The sequence below is a fragment of the Bufo gargarizans genome, chromosome 4 (genome assembly GCF_014858855.1).
Source record: "Bufo gargarizans isolate SCDJY-AF-19 chromosome 4, ASM1485885v1, whole genome shotgun sequence".
Lineage (NCBI taxonomy): Eukaryota > Metazoa > Chordata > Amphibia > Anura > Bufonidae > Bufo > Bufo gargarizans.
Window position 1 is genome coordinate 393,674,324 of NC_058083.1, and position 25,976 is coordinate 393,700,299.

At 42.6% G+C, this 25,976-nt stretch overlaps 1 protein-coding gene across 2 annotated transcripts in view; it reads left to right on the plus strand.

Annotated features, from left to right (window-relative positions):
• The window catches only part of LTBP1 (latent transforming growth factor beta binding protein 1), a 365,237-nt gene that overhangs the window by 139,948 nt on the left and 199,313 nt on the right, over positions 1 to 25,976 (plus strand). For both annotated transcript variants that reach the window (XM_044292462.1, XM_044292464.1), the window contains exon 4: positions 1,721 to 1,899. In XM_044292462.1, coding sequence (XP_044148397.1) covers positions 1,721 to 1,899 — 179 coding nt within the window. The remainder of the gene's footprint in view (positions 1 to 1,720; positions 1,900 to 25,976) is intronic.

Here is a 25,976-nt window from a genome sequence, read left to right on the forward strand (position 1 = left end):
ATGATGCCTGTGTAGCCGACAGCCTGACACCCGGGGCAGTAGCTAGCAGGGCTCAAGAGGCAGCTGCCTTGGGCCCCCCAGGAGCAACTGGGCCCAGGGCAGCTGCCCCTTTTGCCCCTTGGTAAAGACGGCCCTGGTTGTAAAACTACAACTCCCACCATGCCCTTCTGTAGGCTGTCTGGGAATGATGGAAGTTGTAGTTTTACAACAGCTGGTGGGCCGCATGTTGAGCATACCTGCCTTAATAGGATGGTGGAAGGACCCTAAATGATACATTTCTGTATGTGTGCAGCCAGCATTAAGAGGAGATCTTTACATGATGATTTTATAAATATAAATTATAATAAAACATTTTTATTATTGTGATGAACAGTTTTTATATACACATAGGTGCACATTTATTAAGACCAGCCTTTTACACCCCGGTCTTAATAAAGCCGGCGCCGGCCTCTCCATAACTTCGCATGCAGCACCAGTTCTAAATGTAAGACAGCTTTCTTTCTGTCTTAAATTTCAAACTGTTTCTATGCCTGAGACAGGCGTAGAAAATGGTAAATGAGAAGGGCCTGCTGGCCCGTCCTCTTTCCCTCCCACACCCGCTTATTTAGACCTGGCTTGAGCGGTGAGAAGTCGCAGATTGCGGTACAACTAGCTATTGTGCCGCAATCTGCGCCTGAAATACGTCTAATTTAGGCATATTTAAGAATGATAAATGACCGCCATCATATAAAAACACGTTATAGTCTTTTGAACCGCCCCCCCCCCTTTGTTGTTGACTGTGTAGACTCCGATTCAGCATGAAATATACTCCTCACTCGCATATAATGGGGATTAGGTAGTGATTGCGACACTAGGAATAAATTAATTTCTGCTGTTGTGTGAATGATTTCTGTGAAAGTATATGCATGCCGTCATACTGCAGCCGAATGGAAAAGATGATTTATCCACAGTTCTCAGAGGAAGGCAAAGTAACTGGACCCAACATGCAGAACAAGAAAGTAGAAATCAAAAGTTAAAATTGATAATTGTGCACATTAATCCAACATTTTACAGTAGTTTTGATATGCAATCTTAAAGAGGTTGTCCCATGAAGAATATTGTTTATAGATAAATCCAGTTCCATTTATTGTTTATAGTTAAATCCAGCTCTGTTCATTTAAAACATGCTTATATTCCCAGATATTCCATAATGTTTGAATAGTGCCACTTGCTGTTTCTATCGAACAGCTTTTCTGTGTCCTCCTCTGTAAATATGCTGATGTGGACACACATGCTCAGTGAGGTGTGTGGTCAGCTGGCTGCTTCTGAAGCAACTGTATGGGATATTGCAAACCCCATTTAGATGATAGGAACCATAGCTACAGATTCTGCAATATAACCTTAAGGCTGGGTTCACACTTGAGGTATTTGGTCAGTTATTTCCATCAGTTATTGTGAGCCAAAACCAGTAGTGAAGCCTACTCCGAGATCAAGTGTAATGATTTGACCCGCACCTGGTGTTAGCTCACAATAATTGATCGAAATAACTGAACTGTGAAATAGACTTTTAGGCCCTGTCCAGACAACGACAAAAGGATATAGCACATCCCCACAGTTCTTACAGCGGTAACTCTACCCTTATCAAAATGTATGTCTGTCCAGTAAGAAGGTTCTTGTGTACCTCTGGAAATCATTTCCTTGGAATAAAATGTCATTGAGTAATCTTTGTTTTCTTGAACAGGATGGTACCACCACAGACATTAACCATGAACCTCCAGCATGGGCAGACACAGCAGTTCATGATTAAACCAAAGTACTTCTCTAACTCCAAGAAAGTCCTCCTTGGTGAACAGTCCACAGAAGGATTACTACCTCTAAGAGCAAATGGCCTGGACCATCTGACGTCACAATTACATCATTGTAAGTTTTGTTCTGTAATCGTTTTCTAGTTTCTGCAAATGATGTCTTAACTCTGCAGGGGACCTAGATAATTTGGCACAGTGGGGTGAAAACCTGCAGGTGCACATAGATAAGATTACATTTTACATTTACAGGTAGCCTCAGAAAGTGCTCATCCTTTGTATTTGATCATTGTAGACTACAGTAAATTGCAATACACAATGTCAGTCTGCTGCATATAGAGCTGAGAGACTATTGGCTTACATTCAAGTGACGATGACAGTATTTCAACATTCTATGGGGGAATTCGGCCATAGACCAGCGGTTACCTGGCCTATGACATCCGCTGCACTGCCAGAAGATGCTTCTAATGTATGACGAGGTGCCTTGTCAATTATTAGGCATATTCTCCAGGAGTCTGTGTGCCTAGACTGAAATCTACAGCAGGTCCAAGCTGCCTTATATTTCATTGGTTATTTACACCAGGAAACTGGTGTAAAAGAAGACACATTTGCTGGGTCTGCTGGCCATGCCTACATCCTCACTAAGCCGTCTTCTTAGGAAAGTGCAGATGGTAGCATATTAACGCCACCTGCACTTACATATGGGCGCAATGTCATTTACAAAGATGCGGACAAGAGGTTTGCAACTTTTTACGCCAGAAAACCAACATAGAGGGAAGGATAAATGTCCCTTTTATGTTCCTTTTGTTTATAGACCAATATAGTCCTCAGATCTCTTAGGCTACTTTTACACTTGCGGTAGCATTTTCCGTCAGGCTGTTCCCCCGGGAAAAAACGTCAGCATGCTGTAGTTTTATTTTGGCCACCTCTCAGCATGTTTCCCGTGCTGCGGCCGGACCTCCGGCCTGCCTCCATTATAGTGAATGGATTGGGGCCGGAGTGAACTTGTGGTAGCACGGATCTGGTAGGCTGTTCTACGGCCGAAACAGCCTGCTGTAAAAAAGCTACCGCAAGTGTGAAAGTTGCCTAAGACACCCTAAAAACGTGTTTTTATATTATAGACTCATCAGCTGTTAACTTTTTAATATGCTTTAAGTTAACTTTGCGTTGTATTTTTGACCATATGTCACACATGCGGTGAACACCGCCACCTGCCTTCTAGCACTGAGGTCCTGGGTTTGGATCTGACCAGGAGAATCATCTCCATGGAATTTGCGTGTATTCCCTTTGGCTCAGCTGGATCCTTCCCACGGCCCAAAAAAGATACTGAGAGGTTAATTTTCTTCTTATGAAATTGGCCCTAGATTGTGGGTGTATGAGATGGGGAATGAAAAAGTGAGGACTGGGACTAATGTAAGCGATCACAATCTTTGTGCAGTAAAGCAAATAAATGTCTCTGTACCTTGCAGTCAATTAAAACTAGTTTTATCAGTGGTCCTCTGTGAAAAGGTTAATGTGGCGAAATACTGTAACGAATTTCATCACCAGAACAGACGAAAAAAATAACTCTTCTGTGTATAACTAGTCTCATGCGTTACTTGTATGGAAAAAAAGGATGATTGACAGAGAAACCAATTATGACAAATTTGGATGTGACAGACAAAATGACATTAAAGGGTTTGTCCGGGACTATATATTTTTTTTATAATCATCCCCCCCTCCCAGAAAAGAGCTATACTCAGCTGCTCCCCGCCATTCTGTTCAGGCCCCATGGCTCCCAGGCTGCCTGAGTGGCATCTGTCTCCCATAGGCACCAATGTTAAGAAATAATAGTTTACTGTGCATTTACCGGTCACCTCTGCATGGAGTAGCACGGCCAGGTGCACTCTTCCATGCATATAACAAAATGGAAACTCTGCCCCTGAACAGAGGGTGTAATGGGGGCCTATGGGTCATTTTACGGAGGGTCGGAGAGGTTTCCCTATGCATGCCATACAGTAGGTAAATGGACATAAAATGCACAATATGAAAGCACCTAATAATGCCATTTTTATCCTCTGTGTGGTCGCCAATTGTCCTCCATCTGAGTCCTAGTAAGAGTCACTGGCGTTATGGGTTGGAGGATGAGTGAGCTACCTAGCCTTTCTAGCAGGATAAAATTCAATATAGTTTTAATATACATTCATAAGGTGACTGTCAATCCCCTTCTAAGCTCCTTCCACCAGGTTCAGAACTTAAACAGATGTAGATCAGAGATTGGCAAGTGTGTTTTTTTTGTTGCTATTTTTAATATAAACTTTTTGCCTTTTATATTTTATCCCAAGGACCTGAAGGTCAGATTGGCAAATCTTTTGACAAATAAGGAGGAAGGCTTTTCTGATCAGCCTAATAGCCAGATAGTTGATCTGTACTGTGATTTACATTATGTTGTCTATGGAGGGGCATATGGCAGCGTCAAGCCTGTAAAAAGCCTGTGGTGTGGCAGCTTACGGTCATCTCTGAATTGCATGCTGGATGGCGTGATGAATTGTGGTTTATGTGTGGCATTACGCAGCGTCTGTTGACGTCAGCTTCAACAGCGTTTCCTTTGGCTCAGCGAGAGTCTAGATTGAGTTGATTTTCTGGGTTTATGGAGAAGTGGCAGTGTCTGCATGCTGTATTGTAGATATTTCAGTGACTCAGTGGTCACAATTCATCAGGCTTGTTTACAGCAAAAATACCTCCCATTCACACTTTCCATCCATTCCTTAAAAGTCAAAAGAATGAATATATATCTTGTGGGTAAATTCAATGATAACACTGAGTCACATCGCTTTGTAGGAGTATGGAAACCACCTAAATTATAATAACAGTTTCTTCATGCTAAAAAGATATGTTCCAAGTCACAACAATGTCTGAGCCTTACAAAGTGACCAGATATAAAGGAGGAAAGTCTGCGGTGAGGGTGGTGGTGGTGGTGGTGACATTTATAGACAGGGGCATTGAAGGATATCTTGGTGCCAATAGATTTTGAAGATGCTATGAATGGCTCTAATAGTGCCATCTTGATTTATTTATATTTTGGATGCAAGGAACGTGATGATTCAAAATGCATATATTAAATTTTGAGGTAAACTGGTAAAATAATTTGTTGAATCCCAATCAAAATACTGTTACAAGGTAATGATAATCCTATCTTTTAAAGGTGGCGTCTTAGGGCACGGTCAGGTTTCTTGATGCAGTTTTGGAAGCCAAAACCAGGAGTAAATTCAAAATGCAGAAGTTGTATCTGTCCTTTATACTTTCTCTCCTTTTCTGATCTACTCCTTATTCTGGCTTCCAAAACTGCATGCAGAAACCCTAGGACAGACATGGATGGCACATAACTAACATATACAGTATTATCAGTATCTGATCAACTCCTGTGACCCCACCATTTGGTGCTAGAAATTGCTTTGCCACTTCATCTCAAGTGGGTTCTTCACAGCTGTTGACTATAATGGGCTAACCATGCAGAGTTCGGAATAAAGCCAAGCAGAGCAGTCAGGAGACAAAGTGGCAAGGCACTCCAGAGAGCTGTTCGACTTGTGCCAATCGGACACAGTGGTTTACCATTCATGTATTAAGATACACAGAAGAAAGCTGATACACCCAAAAACTAAGGAACAGGACAGCAATTGTATGATACAAAGATAACAAATTTTATTGAACAAATTGTTTTTAAATGAAATCGCATATATATATTAACAGCATTACATTCACAGGAATAATGCCCACAGGATGATGCATATAAATAACAATTACTCTCATAGGCAAAGGATGTCAGTAAACCTCAGCCATAAATAAAGTGCACAGTGCCACAAGATGAATCAATACATATAGGAGACAATGAAGTAAAATATACAGACCAAAGCAGTCCTGAATCCTGACACGTGTTTCGCAGTCGCTTTCTCAAAAGGAACAAAGTACCACGTGGGTTTATTGGGATACTGCGGTATTAACTTAGCTTTTTACATAGGGAAAATGATCCGCCCCTTGTTTGAAAGGTCCAGAGAACACCTTAACTCTTTAAAAACCGGGAAGGGCTGCACAAGACTCATTGAACACGTTCGCGATTCTAATCCGCGCTGCCTTACCTTTGCCGGAATAGAGTTGGTGCCGAACATGCCTCAGGGCGGCGACAGGCACCGCTCACTCTTACAGAGGGAAGCCAGGTGGATAATAAAAGTTGGCCCGCTAGGTCCCCTGGGACTCAACGATAGGAACGATTTAAGTGTGTTCATTTAGAATTGATCAATTCCAGCGCTCATGTATTTATTTGTTTTATGTTGTTTGTACTTGTGATGTTTGGTGGGAAGTCGTCTAGGTTACTACAGTAACCAGACGCAATGATGATAAAAGCTGCGCGTAGCATCGCGATGAAGTCAGTGGCCAAACGAAGTGCAATCTAGTGCGAAACGGCCGTCGCCGCTTATCCTTGCTGTGAACATTGCAACCATATGCTCCTGCCCTGATATTTTAATAAGACGAATACAGGACTTTTTATACCAGCATTGGTGAGTGCCGCCCTTTCTCTACTCTCCACGTTTTACTATTATTGGCACTTATTCCGGGCTGAGCACCATGTGCACGTGCTGGGAAAAGGGACAGGGGTTAGAGGACCCAGTGCATCAATATATGACACATGGCAGTGCCACCTGCTTTTGTTTTTTTTACACTACTACGGTAGATATATAAGTAGTGTTATAATTTTGTTGGCTTTTCAGAATTATCTTAGCTGACAAAAAAATTGGATATGTCATGTTACTGTTTAGACTGTTTATTATTAATTCAGTCTGATAAAATGTAATATACAGTACTGTACTTATACTGATTATAAACATCTTCCCTGGAACTTCAGAAGCATCGCTGGCCGTCATTCATCATTTTACGACTAGTAACTTCTCTTTACACAACGTAGAATCACTTTGGCTATGTATTCTGCCTGCAGAATGTGACGTGTCTGTCCTGGAATGATAATGGCAATATTGTTTATCACTTTCCTGCTGCTTTTGGTCTTCTGCACCTTTCCTTAGGCTTATTGGACTTATTGGAGATCATGTATGACCAGATGATTTACAGCTCCGAAATAGCTGTGTAAAATTACAGCAGTTTTCCGTGTTAGTTTTGTCGAAAATACCTTTTATCTTGCTACCGGATCCCATGGCAATAGAGATCTATATTGGCATCTGTTATTATGTGGAAATGGTGATCATCCTTTCTTAATTGTTTTAGGGATGTTCTACACCAGGCATTGCCTTTGTGGTACATCATCCTCACCATTTATTAATAAATCTCTTCACAGTATCTATTGCCATTTTCACATATGTTATGCTCTTGTCTTGGGGTTCTCTGAGAACAAGAACTCACATCTCACCAACACTCCAGTTCCAGTGCCAAGCTCCCTTCTCCTGCACTTCCAATCCTTGCTGGACCAGAAGTGTGATGTGCAGTCACTACAGGTAGCTTGGCGCAGGAACCGGAGTGCCAGTGACAGGTGAGTCTTTTTTTTCCTTAACCCCTGCACCCACATGAAAATGGATTCCTGGTCTTGGAGAACCCATTTAAATACTTAAGTTTTCTTAAATTTCTTGTTGCCTCCTTGCAATCTCCAGTCAGGGTTTTTTCAAACCCATTTCTTATAATAAAACAGGGCCAATTTCATAGTAAGCCAAATTACCCACCTTCCTGGACGAGGGAAGTAAACAGAACAACCAGCCAAAACCCATACAGTTGCAAGGAAAACATGCAAGATGTTGACCTGGTAAGATTGGTACCTCAATACTGAAAGGCGACTTTACGAACTACTGAACCACAGTGACACACTGAGAGTAATTTCACAGTTGGTCTTTATAACAGATAGTTCTTTAAGCTACAGTGTGAACCATCCTAAGGGTCCTTTCACACGTCCGTTTTTTCTTTCCTGATCTGTTCCGTTTTTTGCGGAACAGATCAGGACCAGTTCTGGACCCATCCATTTTCAATGGGTCCTGGAAAAAATCGGACAACACAATGTGTGCTGTCCGTTTCTGTTCCGCATGTCTGATTAAATATAAAACTTGTCCTATTCTTTTCCGCAAAAATCGGATCCTGGTACAATACAAAGTCAATGGTTCCGCAAAAAACACTGTTCAGAGAGGTGTACTGTTTTCCCTCCTTGTAAATCTCACATTTGATGATGGACCACAGGTTCTCAATGGGGTTCAGATCAGGTGAACAAGGAGGCCATGTCATTAGATTTTCTTCTTTTATACCCTTTCTTGCCAGCCACGCTGTGGAGTACTTGGACGCGTGTGATGGAGCATTGTCCTGCATGAAAATCATGTTTTTCTTACCTTGCAGACTTCTTCCTGTACCACTGCTTGAAGAGGGTGTCTTCCAGAAACTGGCAGTAGGACTGGGAGTTGAGCTTGACTCCATCCTCAACCCAAAAAGGCCCCACAAGCTCATCTTTGATGATACCAGCCCAAACCAGTACTCCACCTCCACCTTGCTGGCGTCTGAGTCGGACTGGAGCTCTCTGCCCTTTACCAATCCAGCCACGGGCCCATCCATCTGGCCCATCAAGACTCACTCTCATTTCATCAGTCCATAAAACCTTAGAAAAATCAGTCTTGAAATATTTCTTGGCCCAGTCTTGACGTTTCAGCTTGTGTGTCTTGTTTAGTGGTGGTCGTCTTTCAGCCTTTCTTACCATGGCCATGTCTCTGAGTATTGCACACCTTGTGCTTTTGGGCACTCCAGTGATGTTGCAGCTCTGAAATATGGCCAAACTGGTGGCAAGTGGCATCTTGGCAGCTGCACGCTTGACTTTTCTCAGTTCATGGGCAGTTATTTTGCGCCTTGGTTTTTCCACACGCTTCTTGCGACCCTGTTGACTATTTTGAATGAAACGCTTGATTGTTCGATGATCACGCTTCAGAAGCTTTGCAATTTTAAGAGTGCTGCATCCCTCTGCAAGATATCTCACTATTTTTGCCTTTTCTGAGCCTGTCAAGTCCTTCTTTTGACCCATTTTGCCAAAGGAAAGGAAGTTGCCTAATAATTATGCACACCTGATATAGGGTGTTGATGTCATTAGACCACACCCCTTCTCATTACAGAGATGCACATCACCTAATATGCTTAATTGGTAGTAGGCTTTTGAGCCTATACAGCTTGGAGTAAGACAACATGCATAAAGAGGATGATGTGGTCAAAATACTCATTTGCCTAATAATTCTGCACTCCCTGTATATAATTGTGGGCAGCATTCAGTGAAACCCAGACATGTCTCTCAGGTTTAGCTTATAAAGATAATAGACTGATACAGTCACCCACTCTATTTGGACATTTAACAAGGACGTGCAACAAGCATAAAACTTTGCCTTTAAAGAGTTCTATGAATTATTTTAAAACTTCCCCAAAGCTCCTATATGTGTTAAAATAATAAAAGGACATATGCCCCCACTTAATCTTCCACCTTTTCCAGTGAAGCTGCTCTGGTCTATACCTCCGGTATGTGTTTCCAGGCTGCAACAGTGACGTAGCCGTATACAGCGCTGGGAACTTGGGGGGATTAAGTGGTGATTATATGTTCTTTTATTATTTTAACACATGGAAAGTACTTCGATTGTAGAGTGATTTGTGTTAAGATTGCTTATTTGACTAAAAAATGTTAAACATACAAAAAAGGCTGATTACCCCTTTAAAGGTCAGCAGTGAGGTGCAGAAAATGGGAGAGCCCCATTGATGGGTGCCCTGTGAATGACTAAAAAAGGCCCTGTCGGATTTTCTTGAGGGAAAATCAATTTTTTTGTAAAGCAGCTTGTAAATTTGAAAAATTTCACAAATGTCCTGAGTCATTTCGGTTGGCAACATCTTTCATAAACAAGAGTGCATCTGTTTCTCTCATCTCCACATGAGTCTGTCTAGTGTCTGTCTCTCCGAAAGATCTACTTCGAGACCTTTTTTTGACCCCCTTTTCATTGAAGCTTAGAATTAGATCTGAATTAGACAAAATAAAAAGTTCAGTAGCTTTTATTGGCCCTTTTTATGGTTGTATGCACATTTTTATTTAACAGGTTGCTTAAAATACTTATGTATTTTGCTACTCTGCAATTAAGGGAACGCTGCAGCAATCTTCAGCCACTGCAACAAAGTTGAAACAAATAGCAGAAAAGGCTTCCTCCATTTATTTAGTATATTGGTAGAAATTGATCTGTGCTGTGGCAGTGGAGCTGCCAGAGTGGCATATTGGGGTCAATAAAATGATGCATCTCACTCAGAGAAAGCTGGATGAGAGCAAGAAAGTCTGGGAAAACAGGGTTTTCAATCTGTGCAAATATAGACTGTTAATGGGGTGTAATTAGCCAAGGAGCTCAGGGAAATTTGGGCTGCACTTTTTCAGCAGGGCTCCCAGTTTGGGGAAAAATCAGGCTCCGCCAAGGCCTGTGGGAGCCAGGACCCTCTGATCACATCAATGGTGTTTTGAAGAACTGGGTGGTAGACCCAATTCCTGCTAGTGAGGAAAACTATGATGGCCGAGGATTTATTTTGTTACGCTGTGTTTGAAAATACACTGACTGCTATAACTGGTTGTGGACAGTTTGCACCCAGATCTATGGTGATGGAGTGTCTTCTTGAAGTGTTCCAACCGTTTACGCTGAGAAGACGGTGATCCCAAAGAGCAGTGCATTTTCTCAGATTTTTGATTACTATCCCGGTTACAATAAGCTCCTGCTTGGATGCTGCAGATGTCATTCAGAGCAAAGAGAGGGTCTGTGAAGCAACTTAGTTGTGCATTGTCCATTGTGCAGTGGACAGAGGTGGTTGCTACAAGACATAGCTCCATCCAACCCCTTTAAAGATGGACTCCAGTGCTTTTATATTGATAGCCTATCCTCAAAATAAGTCACCAATATCTGATAGGCGGGGGTTTGAGACCCCACACCACTGTCAATCAGCTGTTCTGTAGTAGCTTCAGCTCTACAGACATCCATTTATTGTGTTATAGACAGAGCTGATTCATCAAATGGATTGAAATTGAAAATCTTCCCCCCAAATTTTTTTTACAAATTATGCCTCCATTTTGCATTTATTCTTGTGAAACACCTAAAGTATTAGCAAACTTTCTAAATACCATTTTAAATACTTTGACAGATGCAGTTTTAAAGTAATTTATGGGGGCTGTAATATATAGGCATCTAAAAGCCACTTCAGATCTGAATTGGTCCGTAAAGAAATAGGATTTGGAAATTAGATGTGGAAAATGTTAAAATTTTGCCTATTTTTTTTAGACAAAGCATCAGTTTTTTTTCTCCCAGGCTGTGAGCTGTGCGCTGCGATTGGCCAGAGCTGCAGCCTAGGAGAAGGAGACGCCCACAGGACAAGGGAAGACCCGCCTACTATAACTTACTGAGCGAAGATACCGGAGGACATAACGGGAGAACGGAGCGGCGCCCAGGGATAATAGTAAGTGCAGTGAGATCCCTGGGCGCCGCTGTATATGTCATGATATTTAGTTCACAATGTTTTTCTAGGTAAAAGGTCCTCTTTAAAATATGTATCAAAATGTCATGCACACCCCAAAATGGTATCAATAAAATTAACAGATCACCGCCACCCCCACAAAAAAAAAATAGTTGTGTGGGTCACAAAAACTATTTAATCATACTGACCCATAGAATTAAGATATCAGGGCAGTTTTAATGCATAGGGAATGCCATAAAAATTAAACTGATAAAACTTGGAATTATGTTTTTTTTCCTCCAGTCTCACTCTATTTGAAATTCTTCTTCACTGTCTCCCTACATTATATGCAATCAGAAAGTATAACTTTTCCCACTGAAAAAAACAACCCTCACAAGGCTTCATGCATGGAAAAATAAAATAGTTATGGCTCCTGGAAGCCAGAGAGTAAAAAACTAAAATGGGAAAATCTCCCTGTTCTTAAGGGGTTAAGGCCAAAATAGGATTCATCCTTAAGGGCTCTTTTCCATGCCAATGTGAAGCGTCTAGTGAATGCACAGCATCCAGACTGAATTGTGGCCTATTCATTTCAGTGAGTCTGTGTACACGAGCAACATTTTCCACGCATTATCTCTGTGGGGCTTGCGTAAAAAAACCAAAGGCATCCGGATGCTTTGCTTTTTTCATTGATGGTTGAGATGTAGATTGGTATTGTTTAGCTTTTTCACACTCGTGAAAAACGAATGCCATCTGGATACTTAAGTTGGAAAAACCACACACATCGAACGCATTCGCAGACAAAACTGTAAAACCATTTGTATTGCTTGTGTTAAAGAGCCTTAAGGGGTTAAAGCTTCTCAGTGCCTTTGGTACTTTTGTGGAGCCTCTTCTTTTGAAAGCTCACCCTGTGCCGTAGGCCTTCCTTCTTCCTAATTCACTAGCAGGTGGTTGTTTTATATGTCTGCCATGTTACCGATATAGGAGACGTGAACTCGGTCCCAGTCATTCTGTCTACAAACCTACTACCTAAAGTGTCTTGAAAACGTACTTTATTTATTCATTGCACACTTTCTAGATGACATATTTTGCAAACCATGTATCATTTTATTTTCCCTTCACACATACTTGCTACTTTGTGTTGATCTATCACATAAAATCCCAATAAAATACATTTAAGTTTGTGGATGTAACGTCAAAAAATGTGGAAAAGTTAAAGGGATATGAATACTTTTTCAAGGCACTGTGCATTACACTAATATTGTCTCTCCTCTCACACAGCAGATAGACATAGACTTCTTCCTTGAATCCATGTGATGCTGCTGTGATCTTATCACGTCTGATATGGCAAGTAACAGACGTGTGGCACAGAGGGGAGGGAAGAGGAATACCCTTCCACTAGGGAGAGGGGAGGAGTGGTGACCCCTAACTCACCTAACACTGGCACCTGGCTGCCCTGACATCCCTAGACGGGCTACTAACCTGTATGCCGATCACGTGCCTTGTCCCTGGCTCACCCTTAAAAAAGCTAGGTAGTGAGTAGGGCGGTGGGAGCACTAGTCCTCACCACTGACACCTAGGGTAACAACAGGGAAAGGACAAACAACACAAACACAAACAATCCCAGAAGGGAGACAACCAGGAGAGCACTGACAGCACCAGTTCCAACAGCTCGACAGCAACTCCAACTCGCCCAGAGGTCAGAATATAAGATCTGCAAAGATGGTTTATATCTGGCAACAAGGGAATATATAGTAGCTGGGAGTGGCTGACAGAGAACAGCTGAAAGGAAAAGCTACATATTCCTAAATGGGACAAAAAAGATCACAAACCTAAGCAGGAAAACCTGGACAGGAAACCATTCCCACCACTAGGTCATGGAGTGAACTGTTGAAACCGAGCGAGTAGCCACCCGCTGCAACCTTCTGACCACAGGCACAACAGGGTCAGCGATAGGTTGTGACACCCTCGTGACAGATGTCAGGATTTTTTTTTACCTAGAAAGTTACTTCCATAGTCATACAAACAGTTTGAAATTCTCCACTTGGGTACATTTATACCTGTATCTCCATCATTCTTTATCTGTTTGGCCTTCTATCTTTTTCATCTAGACTATCTGTCATCTGATTTGATTTCATGCCACTTGACTCCTAAGATACTGACTGTGCACCTTTTAGGCCTCCACAGGTCATCCTAGAAGGTTTCTTTAATCACAAATATCTGGGTTTCAGTCATATTTCAATTGCCTGTAACTGCAGAATTATACATGTTTGCTTCACGATGTGAAATGTAAAATAGGTTTACAGCATATACAGTCAGGTCCATAAATATTGGGACATGGACACAATTGTAACATTTTTGGCTCTATACACCACCACAATAGATTTGAAATGAAACAAACAAGATGTGCTTTAACTGCAGACTGTCAGCTTTAATTTGAGGGTATTTAAATCCAAATCAGGTGAACGGTGCAGGAATTACAACAGTTTGCATATGTGCCTCCCACTTGTTAAGGGACCAGAAGTAATGGAACAATTGGCTTCTCAGCTGTTCCATGGCCAGTGTGTGTTATTCCCTCATTATCCCAATTACAATGAGCAGATAGAAGATCCAGAGTTCATTTCAAGTGTGCTATTTGCATTTGGACTCTGTTGCTGTCAACTCTCAAGATGAGATCCAAAGAGCTGTCACTATCAGTGAAGCAAGCCATCATTAGGCTGAAAAAATCGCTCCTCCACACACTATGCATGTAATAGCAACAGTCTCCTCCGCTGGCGAGCAGGTGATTGTCGGGAAGGAACGCTTCGCACCTGACTATCAATTACCTGATCGTGTAATGTAATATACACCTAACAGATCTGTATTGATGCTTGTGGTAATTTGAGTGTCCCTGTAGCCGTGCCTGTTATCATGACATCGCTGCTCCAGCTGATCATAGCATTATATTAGGTGATGGCCAGCTGTCCAGCATATTTTGGAAGATGCTTCCAAAGTAAAGCTTTACACAAAATAATAAAAAAAATGCTGGTTTTGCTTCAGTAGTGTGTTTTATACTATGAACTTTTTTCTTTTATTTGAGCCTTTATATCTTCAGTGGTTTATGTAGTCAAGGGGTTAAAGTAGGATTGAATTAAGATATACTGTAGATGTTGAATCACAGCCAATGCAAACCTCATTTCCGCTCTCTTATATATTATAAATTCTACGAAATAGCTGTCTGGAGATTATAACTCAGTCTAATGTCCAAATTTTACTTTATTGCTCTTTATCATTTCCATCAGACAGCTAGTGCCATTTTCATGTCAAACTCATCACTTGCTCCAGCATATGTAAATTGTAATGGCCCGGCGTGTTAATTTGCATTTTTGTCGGGCTCCAGAATTTTATTTCATCCTAGCCTGGAAACGTGTTTATATGGATCCCTGTGGAATTGTAAAAAAAAAATGAAAAAAACTTCCAATGTGAATTAAATTACATTAACTGAACAATACGTTTCCACTTATAGGCTGGCTGATGCCTTTTGCACACCATGCTCCTAGAAGGTGCCCAGGATCATGTGCTGGTCACTGGTGTGACATCATGAACAAACAAATAATGAACCTGTAGTTCCAAGGTATATCATCTTTTAAAGGGTTTCTGTCACCAGATTTAACCCTTTAACCCATGTTTCCTGCTCCTAGAGGCTCAGTTCTCCCACCTTTGTCGCCTCCCTCCAAGTCCTGATTGACAGGGCCATGCAGTGCTCGCATCCTGTCTAAATTATTTGAAAGAGAACACTATTTTGGCATGCGATAGGTGCATGCCGGCCTATGAATATATTCAGCATATGGGTCAGGAGCATTCCCAGCTCACTTGCCAAACATAGCCTTATTTGAATGCCATTCCCATATTTGCTCATGATTTACTGTAGATTTATATGAACCATAAAGCTATGGTAATCAGCATAAAATACATAGATTCCAAATCTGTCATTTTTATTTCATTACACGCATTCCCCCGCTGTGCTGCATGCTGATGCATAGCGAGGATGCTTAACCTTCCAGGAGATAATAAGGAGGACTCATGCTCAGCATGCAGCGAATGGCTAGTTTGTAGGCACACACTGGGAGAATGCAAGTGAGGAGGAACAACAAATCACAGACTCTGAATCAACATATTTTAATGGGGTTCTCCGGGAATATTCCGTTTTTAGAAAAGGCTAACAGACACTTCTGAAGCCAGTCATTGGCCGCCTCAGAGCATTTGACCATGCCAATCCTGCCCATGATATCAACACTGCAGGGATTGGAACATGGGCACAGACGAGGCAGCGTGGAGAATGGGAGCGGCAGTGAGCAGCCAAGTATGAATCTTCTGTTTAGTGAAGCGGGCACTGGCTAAAAACCGGAGAACGCTCTTTAAGTTTTTCACCGATGACTGTAGTTGGGGGTGGGCGGATGGGGGTTGTTTAGAGGTCAAAGAGTCTCTTGAAAAATCTTCTATAACATTGCAATACCTAGTTTACTGTACATTTGCTTAGAAAAGAAGGAAGTAGGGAAATGCTTTCCTATTTTCATCTCCATCTATCTGATTTTGACGGACGAGGTTACATAGGTAATCCAGTGGCTAAACTTTTTTGTTGAGCCTGAATTAAGTGATCTACCAGGGTATAGAGGATAGGCATATGGTGTATATTGTTTAGCTTATTTCTTCTTTACATGCCACATTTCTCTAAGGTATTTGGGCTCATGCACACAAACATATTTTTTTTTCTGTATCCGCTCCGTCTGTCGGCATGGCCGTTATGCAAAAAAAATAAAAAAAATAGAACATGTCCTATTATTGTCCACATTACGGACAAAGATAGGACTGTTCTATTAGGGGCCAGCTGTTCTGTTCCGCAAAATACAGCATGCTATGGCCAGTGTCCCTGTTTTGCAGTCTGAAATTTGCTGACCTTAAAGGATTTCTACCACCACATTTTGACCTAATTAGCTGTCTGACACTAGCGATCTGCTAGTGTCTGCTGTACCTAACCATGCTATTGTAATACCTTTCTCTGCAGTGGTTACCCTAAAAAACAAACTTTTATTGCTATGCAAATGAGCCTCTAGGTGCTATGGGGGCGTCTTTTCAGCACCTAGAGGCTCCGTCTACTCACCGTGTCTGCCGCCCAGCTCGTCCCTAAAGCCCACCCATCTCCTCTAGATTGACAGCCTCCATCGCGGCCGAATTCTCGAGCCTGCGCCGTTTGTGTCTGTATTCGGCGCAGGTGCAGTGACTGTCGGACCGCTCCCTGCGCCGGCATCTCCACTGCACCTGCTCCGATGATGTCAGAGTGCTCCCAGGAACAGACGACGCCTGGCCTCAAACAGTGGAGATGCGCAGTGAAGATGCCGGTGCAGGGAGCGGTCTGGCATTCACTGCGCCTGAGCCGAATACAGACGCACGCGGCGCAGGCGCAAGAATTCGGCCGCAATGGATGCGATGGAGGCTGTCAATCTAGAGGAGATGGGTGGGCTGGAAGGACGAGCTGGGCGGCAGACATGGTGAGTAGACTGAGCCTCTAGGTGCTGAAAAAACACCCCCATAGCACCTAGAGATTCATTTGCATAGGAATAATTTTTAGGGTAACCGCTGCAGAGAAAAGTATTACAAATGCATGGTTAAGTACAGCAGACACTAGCATGATTATGGGACGGCCATCTTGCCTCAGCTGTTCTTAGCAGCAATTGGAAAGCATTAGGAAAATTGCTTCATGGCAACCCTATGGTCCATACACTACGTGCAGAATTATTAGGCAAATGAGTTTTTTGACCACATCATCCTCTTTATGCATGTTGTCTTACTCCAAGCTGTATAGGCTCGAAAGCCTACTACCAATTAAGCATATTAGGTGATGTGCATCTCTGTAATGAGAAGGGGTGTGGTCTAATGACATCAACACCCTATATCAGGTGTGCATAATTATTAGGCAACTTCCTTTCCTTTGGCAAAATGGGTCAAAAGAAGGACTTGACAGGCTCAGAAAAGGCAAAAATAGTGAGATATCTTGCAGAGGGATGCAGCACTCTTAAAATTGCAAAGCTTCTGAAGCGTGATCATCGAACAATCAAGCGTTTCATTCAAAATAGTCAACAGGGTCGCAAGAAGCGTGTGGAAAAACCAAGGCGCAAAATAACTGCCCATGAACTGAGAAAAGTCAAGCGTGCAGCTGCCAAGATGCCACTTGGCACCAGTTTGGCCATATTTCAGAGCTGCAACATCACTGGATTGCCCAAAAGCACAAGGTGTGCAATACTCAGAGACATGGCCAAGGTAAGAAAGGCTGAAAGACGACCACCACTGAACAAGACACACAAGCTGAAACGTCAAGACTGGGCCAAGAAATATCTCAAGAATATCATGGACTGATGAAATGAGAGTGAGTCTTGATGGGCCAGATGGCTGGATTGGTAAAGGGCAGAGAGCTCCAGTCCGACTCAGACGCCAGCAAGGTGGAGGTGGAGTACTGGTTTGGGCTGGTATCATCAAAGATGAGCTTGTGGGGCCTTTTTGGGTTGAGGATAGAGTCAAGCTCAACTCCCAGTCCTACTGCCAGTTTCTGGAAGACACCCTCTTCAAGCAGTGGTACAGGAAGAAGTCTGCAAGGTAAGAAAAACATGATTTTCATGCAGGACAATGCTCCATCACACGCGTCCAAGTACTCCACAACGTGGCTGGCAAGAAAGGGTATAAAAGAAGAAAATCTAATGACATGGCCTCCTTGTTCACCTTATCTGAACCCCATTGAGAACCTGTCGTCCATCATCAAATGTGAGATTTACAAGGAGGGAAAACAGTACACCTCTCTGAACAGTGTCTGGGAGGCTGTGGTTGCTGCTGCACGCAATGTTGATGGTGAACAGATCAAAACACTGACAGAATCCATGGATGGCAGGCTTTTGAGTGTCCTTGCAAAGAAAGGTGGCTATATTGGTCACTAATTTGTTTTTGTTTTGTTTTTGAATGTCAGAAATGTATATTTGTGAATGTTGAGATGTTATATTGGTTTCACTGGTAAAAATAAATAATTGAAATGGGTATATATTTGTTTTTTTGTTAAGTTGCCTAATAATTATGTACAGTAATAGTCACCTGCACACACAGATATCCCCCTAAAATAGCTAAAACTAAAAACAAACTAAAAACTACTTCTAAAAATATTCAGCTTTGATATTAATGAGTTTTTTGGGTTCATTGAGAACATGGTTGTTGTTCAATAATAAAATTAATCCTCAAAAATACAACTTGCCTAATAATTCTGCACTCCCTGTAGACTGGAGGGGATCTCCTGGACTTCTATTGGAGAGTTTTCTAGGCATGGTCTGTGACCTGTGCAGAGGTCATTGTACAAGAAAAGAATAGATAAGCTTTGACAATCACATATTGTGAATGGTGGATCCTGCCTTATCTGTAGAGGTGATATTGCAGGCAGGATTAGATTGACAGATAAGCAGATAATTGCAGTAAAGCGATCTGTACAGGCCAAGAAGTGGCTGCTATTATTAAAATTAGTGGTCAGTGTGAATAAATGTGTTTTCCCAGAGAATTCACTCAGTGAACAGCCACTCAGACTTGAGAAAGCTCGTTGGAAGAACAAGTGAAATGTTTTCAAGAAATCTACAGTACGTCCAGTTGATTTGATTTATTCTTTACAGATATACCATGACCTGGATGAATGAGAACCTTCACAGACTGATATAAGGCTAGTAAGGCTAGTTTCACACTAGCGGCATGGAACTCCAGGAGGCTGTTCCGGGGGGTGAACAGCCTGTCGGATCCATGCTGCCGCTAGTGCACGTGTGATTGTTATCTTATTTGCAGCTGCCAACCCCTTTAAAGGGGTTATCTCATCTTAGACAATGGGGGCATATCGCTAGGATATGCCCCCATTGTCTGATAGGTGCAGGTCCTACCTCTGGGACCCGCACCTACAAGCAGAACGGAGCAGAGAAACTTGAGGAGGGCGCACTGTGCATGCGCAGCCACCGTCCATTCATTTCTATGGAGCTGCCGGCCCCATAGAAATGAATGTGAGCGGTGGCCGCGCATGCGCGGTGCGCTCCCATTTACTTCAATGGGAGAGGCGGGGAGCTGCTCCTGGTGGTGGACGGAGTCGGGGGTCCTCCAGCCACAGCTCTCCCCGGCTCCATTCTCCTAGCGATATGCCCCCATTGTCTAAGATGGGATAACCCCTTTAACTTAAATGTTTTCATGCTGTGGAAAATGAGTCTCTCTTAGACCTACCACCCACCGCTCTTATTCAATGGTTATCTCAAAGCTGTAGGAAGAAACAGATTGGCCAGAACATTCCAGTTGGTTGCTTATTAACTAATGGAAAACATAAGACTGTGGCCACGTCATCTGTTATCTGGCAGTCGGCAGTGCTTTCAAGAACATTGTACCCATATTCTCCTTCCATGATTTATTGCCTGCAGTTTTACAAAGTATCCCTCACTGATGACTTGTTGAAAAGGCAGTTTATTAGTGAGATAAGCCCTTCATCACCATATCCTTGTGGTCTATTATTTTCTCTGGTACGTGACAAGACATTCAGATGAATAAGTAGACAATTCCTTGAGGATGTAGGATATAGGAATCAATTTTTGGAGATGATGTTATTGCAAACAGGGAGCAAAGGCTTCAAAAGTTACAGATTTAGAGAACTTTAGATAAACTATTTGATGACATTAGATTTTTTTGTGAATACAATTCTCCTCAGGTATATTCCACAGAAAAAGTGAACAGCTAAAATATACCTCCAGTGTGGGCCCTGACTGCACCTCCCACCAGAAGATTACATGCAACACTTAACCTTTAGTCCATAAGAGCTACTTTTATAGGGTATATATGACTGTACAAGAACATTGTACTCGACCTTAAAGGGTCACTATACCCAGAATCCAAACCAAGAAAAAGAACAACCAACAAAATGTAACATATTATGTGTCTTTATTATTTGCTCTTATTTCATCAGATATCACAATTGCAGATCATGAAAAATACTTTAGAAAAGCAGTGCATTGTTCTCTCAGCCTGCAGCCACGTCTACTTCCCCGACCCCCCCCCTCTCCCCCTCTGATGCTAGTGCACGTGAGCCATGAAGTTTAAGCAGGGAGGACTCGGATTAGTCTGGATAAATTTTGTATACACAGTGAGCGTGGTCATTTTGTTGGAAGGAATCTCCTATTTAATAATACTATATACAGTGGGATGCGAAAGTTTGGGCAACCTTGTTAATCGTCATGATTTTCCTGTATAAATCGTTGGTTGTTACGCTAAAAAATGTCAGTTAAATATATCATATAGGAGACGCACACAGTGATATTTGAGAAGTGAAATGAAGTTTATTGGATTTACAGAAAGTGTGCTATATTATTTAAACAAAATTAGGCAGGTGCATAAATTTGGGCACTGTTGTCATTTTATTGATTCCAAAACCTTTAGAACTAATTATTGGAACTCAAATTGGCTTGGTAAGCTCAGTGACCCCTGACCTACATACACAGGTGAATCCAATTATGAGAAAGAGTATTTAAGGGGGTCAATTGTAAGTTTCCCTCCTTTTTTAATTTTCTCTGAAGAGTAGCAACATGGGGGTCTCAAAACAACTCTCAAATGACCTGAAAACAAAGATTGTTCACCATCATGGTTTAGGGGAAGGATACAGAAAGCTGTCTCAGAGATTTCAGCGGTCGGTTTCCACAGTTAGGAACATATTGAGGAAATGGAAGACCACAGGCTCAGTTCAAGTTAAGGCTTGAAGTGGCAGACCTAGAAAAATCTCGATAGACAGAAGCGACGAATGGTGAGAATAGTCAGAGTCAACCCACAGACCAGTACCAAAGACCTACAACATCATCTTGCTGCAATTGGAGTCACTGTGCATCGTTCAACCATTCGGCGCACTTTACACAAGGAGATGCTGTATGCGAGAGTGATGCAGAGGAAGCCTTTTCTCCGCCCACAGCACAAAAAGTGCCGCTTGAGGTGGGCTAAAACACATTTGGACAAGCCAGCTTCATTTTGGAATAAGGTGCTGTGGACTGATGAAACTAAAATTGAGTTATTTGGCCATAACAAGGGGCATTATGCATGGAGGAAAAAGAACACAGCATTCCAAGTAAAATACCTGCTACCTACAGTAAAATATGATGGTGGTTCCATCATGCTGTGGGGCTGTGTGGCCAGTGCTGGGACTGGGAATCTTGTCAAAGTTGAGGGACGCATGGATTCCACTCAGTATCAGCAGATTCTGGAGACCAATGTCCAGGAGTCGGTGACAAAGCTGAAGCTGCGCCGGGGCTGGATCTTTCAACAAGACAACGACCCTAAACACTGCTCAAAATCCACTAAGGCATTTATGCAGAGGAACAAGAACAACGTTCTGGAATCGCCATCTCAGTCCTCAGACCTGAATAAAATTGAAAGGCTGTGGTGTGACTTAAAGAGAGCTGTCCATGCTCGGAAGCCATCAAACCTGAATGAACTGAATGAACTAAAGATGTTTTGTAAAGAGGAATGGTCCAAAATACCTTCAACCAGAATCCAAACTCTCATTGGAACCTACAGGACGCGTTTAGAGGCTGTAATTTCTGCAAAAGGAGGATCTACTAAATATTGATTTCATTTCTTTTTTGTGGTGCCCAAATTTATGCACCTGCCTAATTTTGTTTAAACAATTATAGCACACTTTCTGTAAATGCAATAAACTTAATTTCACTTCTCAAATATCACTGTGTGTGTCTCCTATATGATATATTTAACTGAAATTTTTTATCGTAACAACCAACGATTTATACAGGAAAATCATGACGATTAACAAGGTTGCCCCAAGGTTGCCCAAATACATATATATGAGAAAGTGAAGAAAATGGTCTGGAAAACCCAGTATCTGTTGCCCAGCAGATTGCATTGTCTGTTTGCTGGATGAGACAGACTTGGAAAGCAGGAAAGTGTTAATCTATGTCAAGCATAGCTGCCTTAGACCTTTTTGTAAAGTCCGTCATGGGCCTAGTTTGTATGGAGCGAATGGTAGAATGGCAGTGGGACTCTTCATTTCATCCCAGGTTTTTTCCCTAGCTCACAGCTGTGGGTTATGTGGCTCGTTAGGAGACTGATATATTGTCCTTCACAGAATCAGAGGTGCATTACCCAAGGACCGATGCTGTACCAACCAAGATAACTGTGTGCCACCTCGTTCTGTGGAACCATAATGTGGGTCTGGCAGCCAGGCCCTTGTTTAGAGAGGGATTGTTATTTATTAGTTGAGTTAAAGGGATTATCCAACCCCTATAATGAGCTCCCTAATGCCCGGGTCTCTTTCACGGCCGCCACTGCATCTCCCTGTTGCATGGATCAAAACATTTAATGACAATGGGGGGTGCCAATAGTGGGTCACGACAAGGACGAGCCTCCCTAGCATCACCCATGGTGCTAGTTTAGGGTCCTGGAAAAGCTGAGTGACAACACAGGATTGGTGACAACAGATTAAGTTTCTCTGGTACCATATGATAGATTTACACAGCATATCAGGGCATGTGTATTTTATATAACAGTATGCCCCCATTACCACCCCACAGAGATTGTTACCCAGCTTTCCCAGACCAGCCTGTTTATGAATTGGTAAATCTCCAGTATTGTGTAATACCTAGCTGGATTTGTTAGCTAGAGGCCTGGAGTAGCAGAGTAAGAATATTCGTGACAAATTATCTATTCTGCAGCATAGCTAGATCTGTCATTCAGGATTCCAGGAGAACTTGGTAACAAATTAGTGATGATAATACCGGTAAAGCACTGTGGAATATGTTAGCACTATTAGGTTTGTTGCGGGTATCGAAATTTCGATACCCAATCGATACTTTTGTCCCGGTATCGATACGATACTGGGATTCCCATATTTTTCGATACTGGGCTGCGCTGCTGCGCAGTCCAGTATCTCTGAACATGGGCGCGCTGCTGTCAGCGTGCTCATGTTCCCTCAGCAGCACAGGGGAGAAGGAAGCAGTGTCTCCCTCCCCCTGTGCCGCTGCCACCAATGGGGAGAGAGGGGTGGAGGAGGGGCGGGCGCACTGCGCCAATGATACAACTTTTCCTACACAGAGCGGCGCCCAGCGATGTCCCTGCACTTACCATTATTCCCGGGCGCCGCTCCGTTCGCCTGCTGTGCCCGCATTACTGTCTCCTCTCCTGCTCCGTATGATAATTACTATCAGAGTGATGGGGAGGAGACAGCTGCTTCTCTAGTGGGCATTCCTTCTCCCTGCGCTGCAATTGGACAGCGCTACAGCCAGGGAGAAGAAACACCCACTAGAGAAGCTGATGTCTCCTCCCCATCGCTCCGATAGTAATTAGCATATGGAGCAGGAGAGGTGACAGTAATGGGGCACAGCGAGCGAACGGAGTGGCCCCCAGGAATAATGGTAAGTGCAGTGACATCGCTGGGCACCGCTGTGTGTAGCCTAATACTGAAAGTCTGGACCCAGGAAAAGTAGTCTTTAACACATAATACAGGAGGCGGGTGCTGGTAGCAGAATCGCATTGCCGGCACCCTGCCCCTGACAAGGAGCTGCGAGCAGCGGCAGTTAACCCCTCCCCCCATCAAAATCATTGGTGGCACAGTTCGCCGGCCCCTCTCAACCCCCCCAGTATTAAAATCATTGGTGGCAGTGGCCAGGGGGTCCACTCCCCTCCCCCTCATTGGTGGCAGTGGCAGCTTCTGATCGGAGCCCCAGCAGTGTAATCCTGGGGCTCCGATCGGTTACCATGGCAGCCAGGACGCTACTGAAGCCCTGGCTGCCATGGTAACATCCCTAATGCTGTGTGCACAGAGCACAGGGCAGCAGGGAGAGTGTGAAGTCCTATTCACCCTTATTAAGATCTATCAGGGTGAATAGGACAAGGGATGAAAAAAATCCCAGGTTCTAGCCCCTAAGGGGGAAATAGTTATTAAATAAAAAGTGTAAAAAATAAAAATAAAATATTAAGTATAAATCACCCCCTTTCCCAATTTCACATATAAAATGTATAAATAATAAATAAACATATTACATATCACCATGTCAGAAAAGTCCAAACTATTAAAAAAATTTAAAAATCTATGCGGTGAACGGCGAAACAGAAAAAATTAATAAAAACTGCGCGATTCGCCTTTTTTTAAAATGCGGAATGCACGTGGCTTTTTTGGTTTATTTTTTTCACGTGGTATCGAATGGTATAGAGTATCGCAATACTTTTTCATGGTATCGAAACCGAATCAAAAATTTTGTATCGCAACAACTCTAAGCACTATATAAGTGAGTAATAAATTATATGGACCTATATTATGGGCTGCTAAATAAGGCCACCCAAAAATTTCATTCTCCTGACTCGCAAATACTATACCATAGTCGGGCAGTTTACTTTTCAGAGTCCCAACCATGTGGAACTCTAATATGCTGCAGAATACTAGATCTACCGAGATAAATCCCCCTCCTTGCTCCTAAATAGTGTCATATCTACGCAGATTTACCTTTCGGGGTCCTCGGAAAGCTGTGTTACTTGCACTATGTAAGGGTACAATTATATGGACAGTATGTACATTTCCAAAATCCAGGACTCCACTCTCCAACACTGATGAATGTCATATTTGGCTAGACAGACAGTGAGAAATTCATCCTGACTATTTAGGCAAATTTGACATTCAGACACCTGGGAACGCTGTGTAGCACTTTCTGTAGTGTCAGTGGTCTGTTACTACAAAATTTAGCAATAACACATACAGGGTAGGTTGGGTAAGAAGGGGCTAAAGTTTTTCAGCTTCTCCCTCTTTCACACTGCTCTGAGCCATAGTGGAAGTGAATGCAGTGTTAAGCCCCTGTGAGCTCATGCTAATGCACAGAGCCAGTCTCCAGCCAAAGATGGAAAGGTGGTGAGAAAGCACACACTTCACCCACTGCAGGAATTTTGTTTAACTGCTTTCTGCAGATGTCCATGAAGAAAGGACTACAGATAAACTTGAGTTCTTTTTCTTGTTATACAGGGTTTAGTGAGCCTTCAAACCGCATACAGTATTATGCTTAAATCACCATTTTACAGTTCAAATGTAAATAAGTTCGTATATTAAACATTGAATTTGCATTTTGCTCAGTTCTGGATCTACAGTCCAGAGCTGCATTCAAGATTCTGCCATTTGGGAGGGACTTTTACTAAAGTGTAGTCGAGCACAGTTTAGGTGAGTTAGTTCATTGAACATACAATCATTTCACATAAAGGCCACAGCAACACCCGGCAAAGTTATGAGATAGTTGCCCAATTTTGCCAAACCTGGAGGGTTCAGCCGACAATAATCTAATGTGTATGGAAACTTTAATGTCCAGTTCTAACAGCTACATAAAGTCTGACATTTCATATATTATTATACACTACAGTTGCACCGGGTATCGAACCCTCGATATCCCAATTGATACTTTTACACCCAAATCGATCCAATACCGGGATTTACTATTTTACGATACTACTACTGCACAGCCTAGTATCTGTTAGAGTATATGAAGTGCGCCACTCTCAGCGTGCACCATGTTCTCCTGAGGCAGCACAGTGGAGAAGGAGGGAGTCCCTCCCTCCCGACTGTGAAGCGGCTGCCGCTGGCCGCCAGTGTACAGATAGTACTGAGGAAGAGGGACTGTGGCCACTGCACCACCAATGAATATATTTACCCATTAATACAAA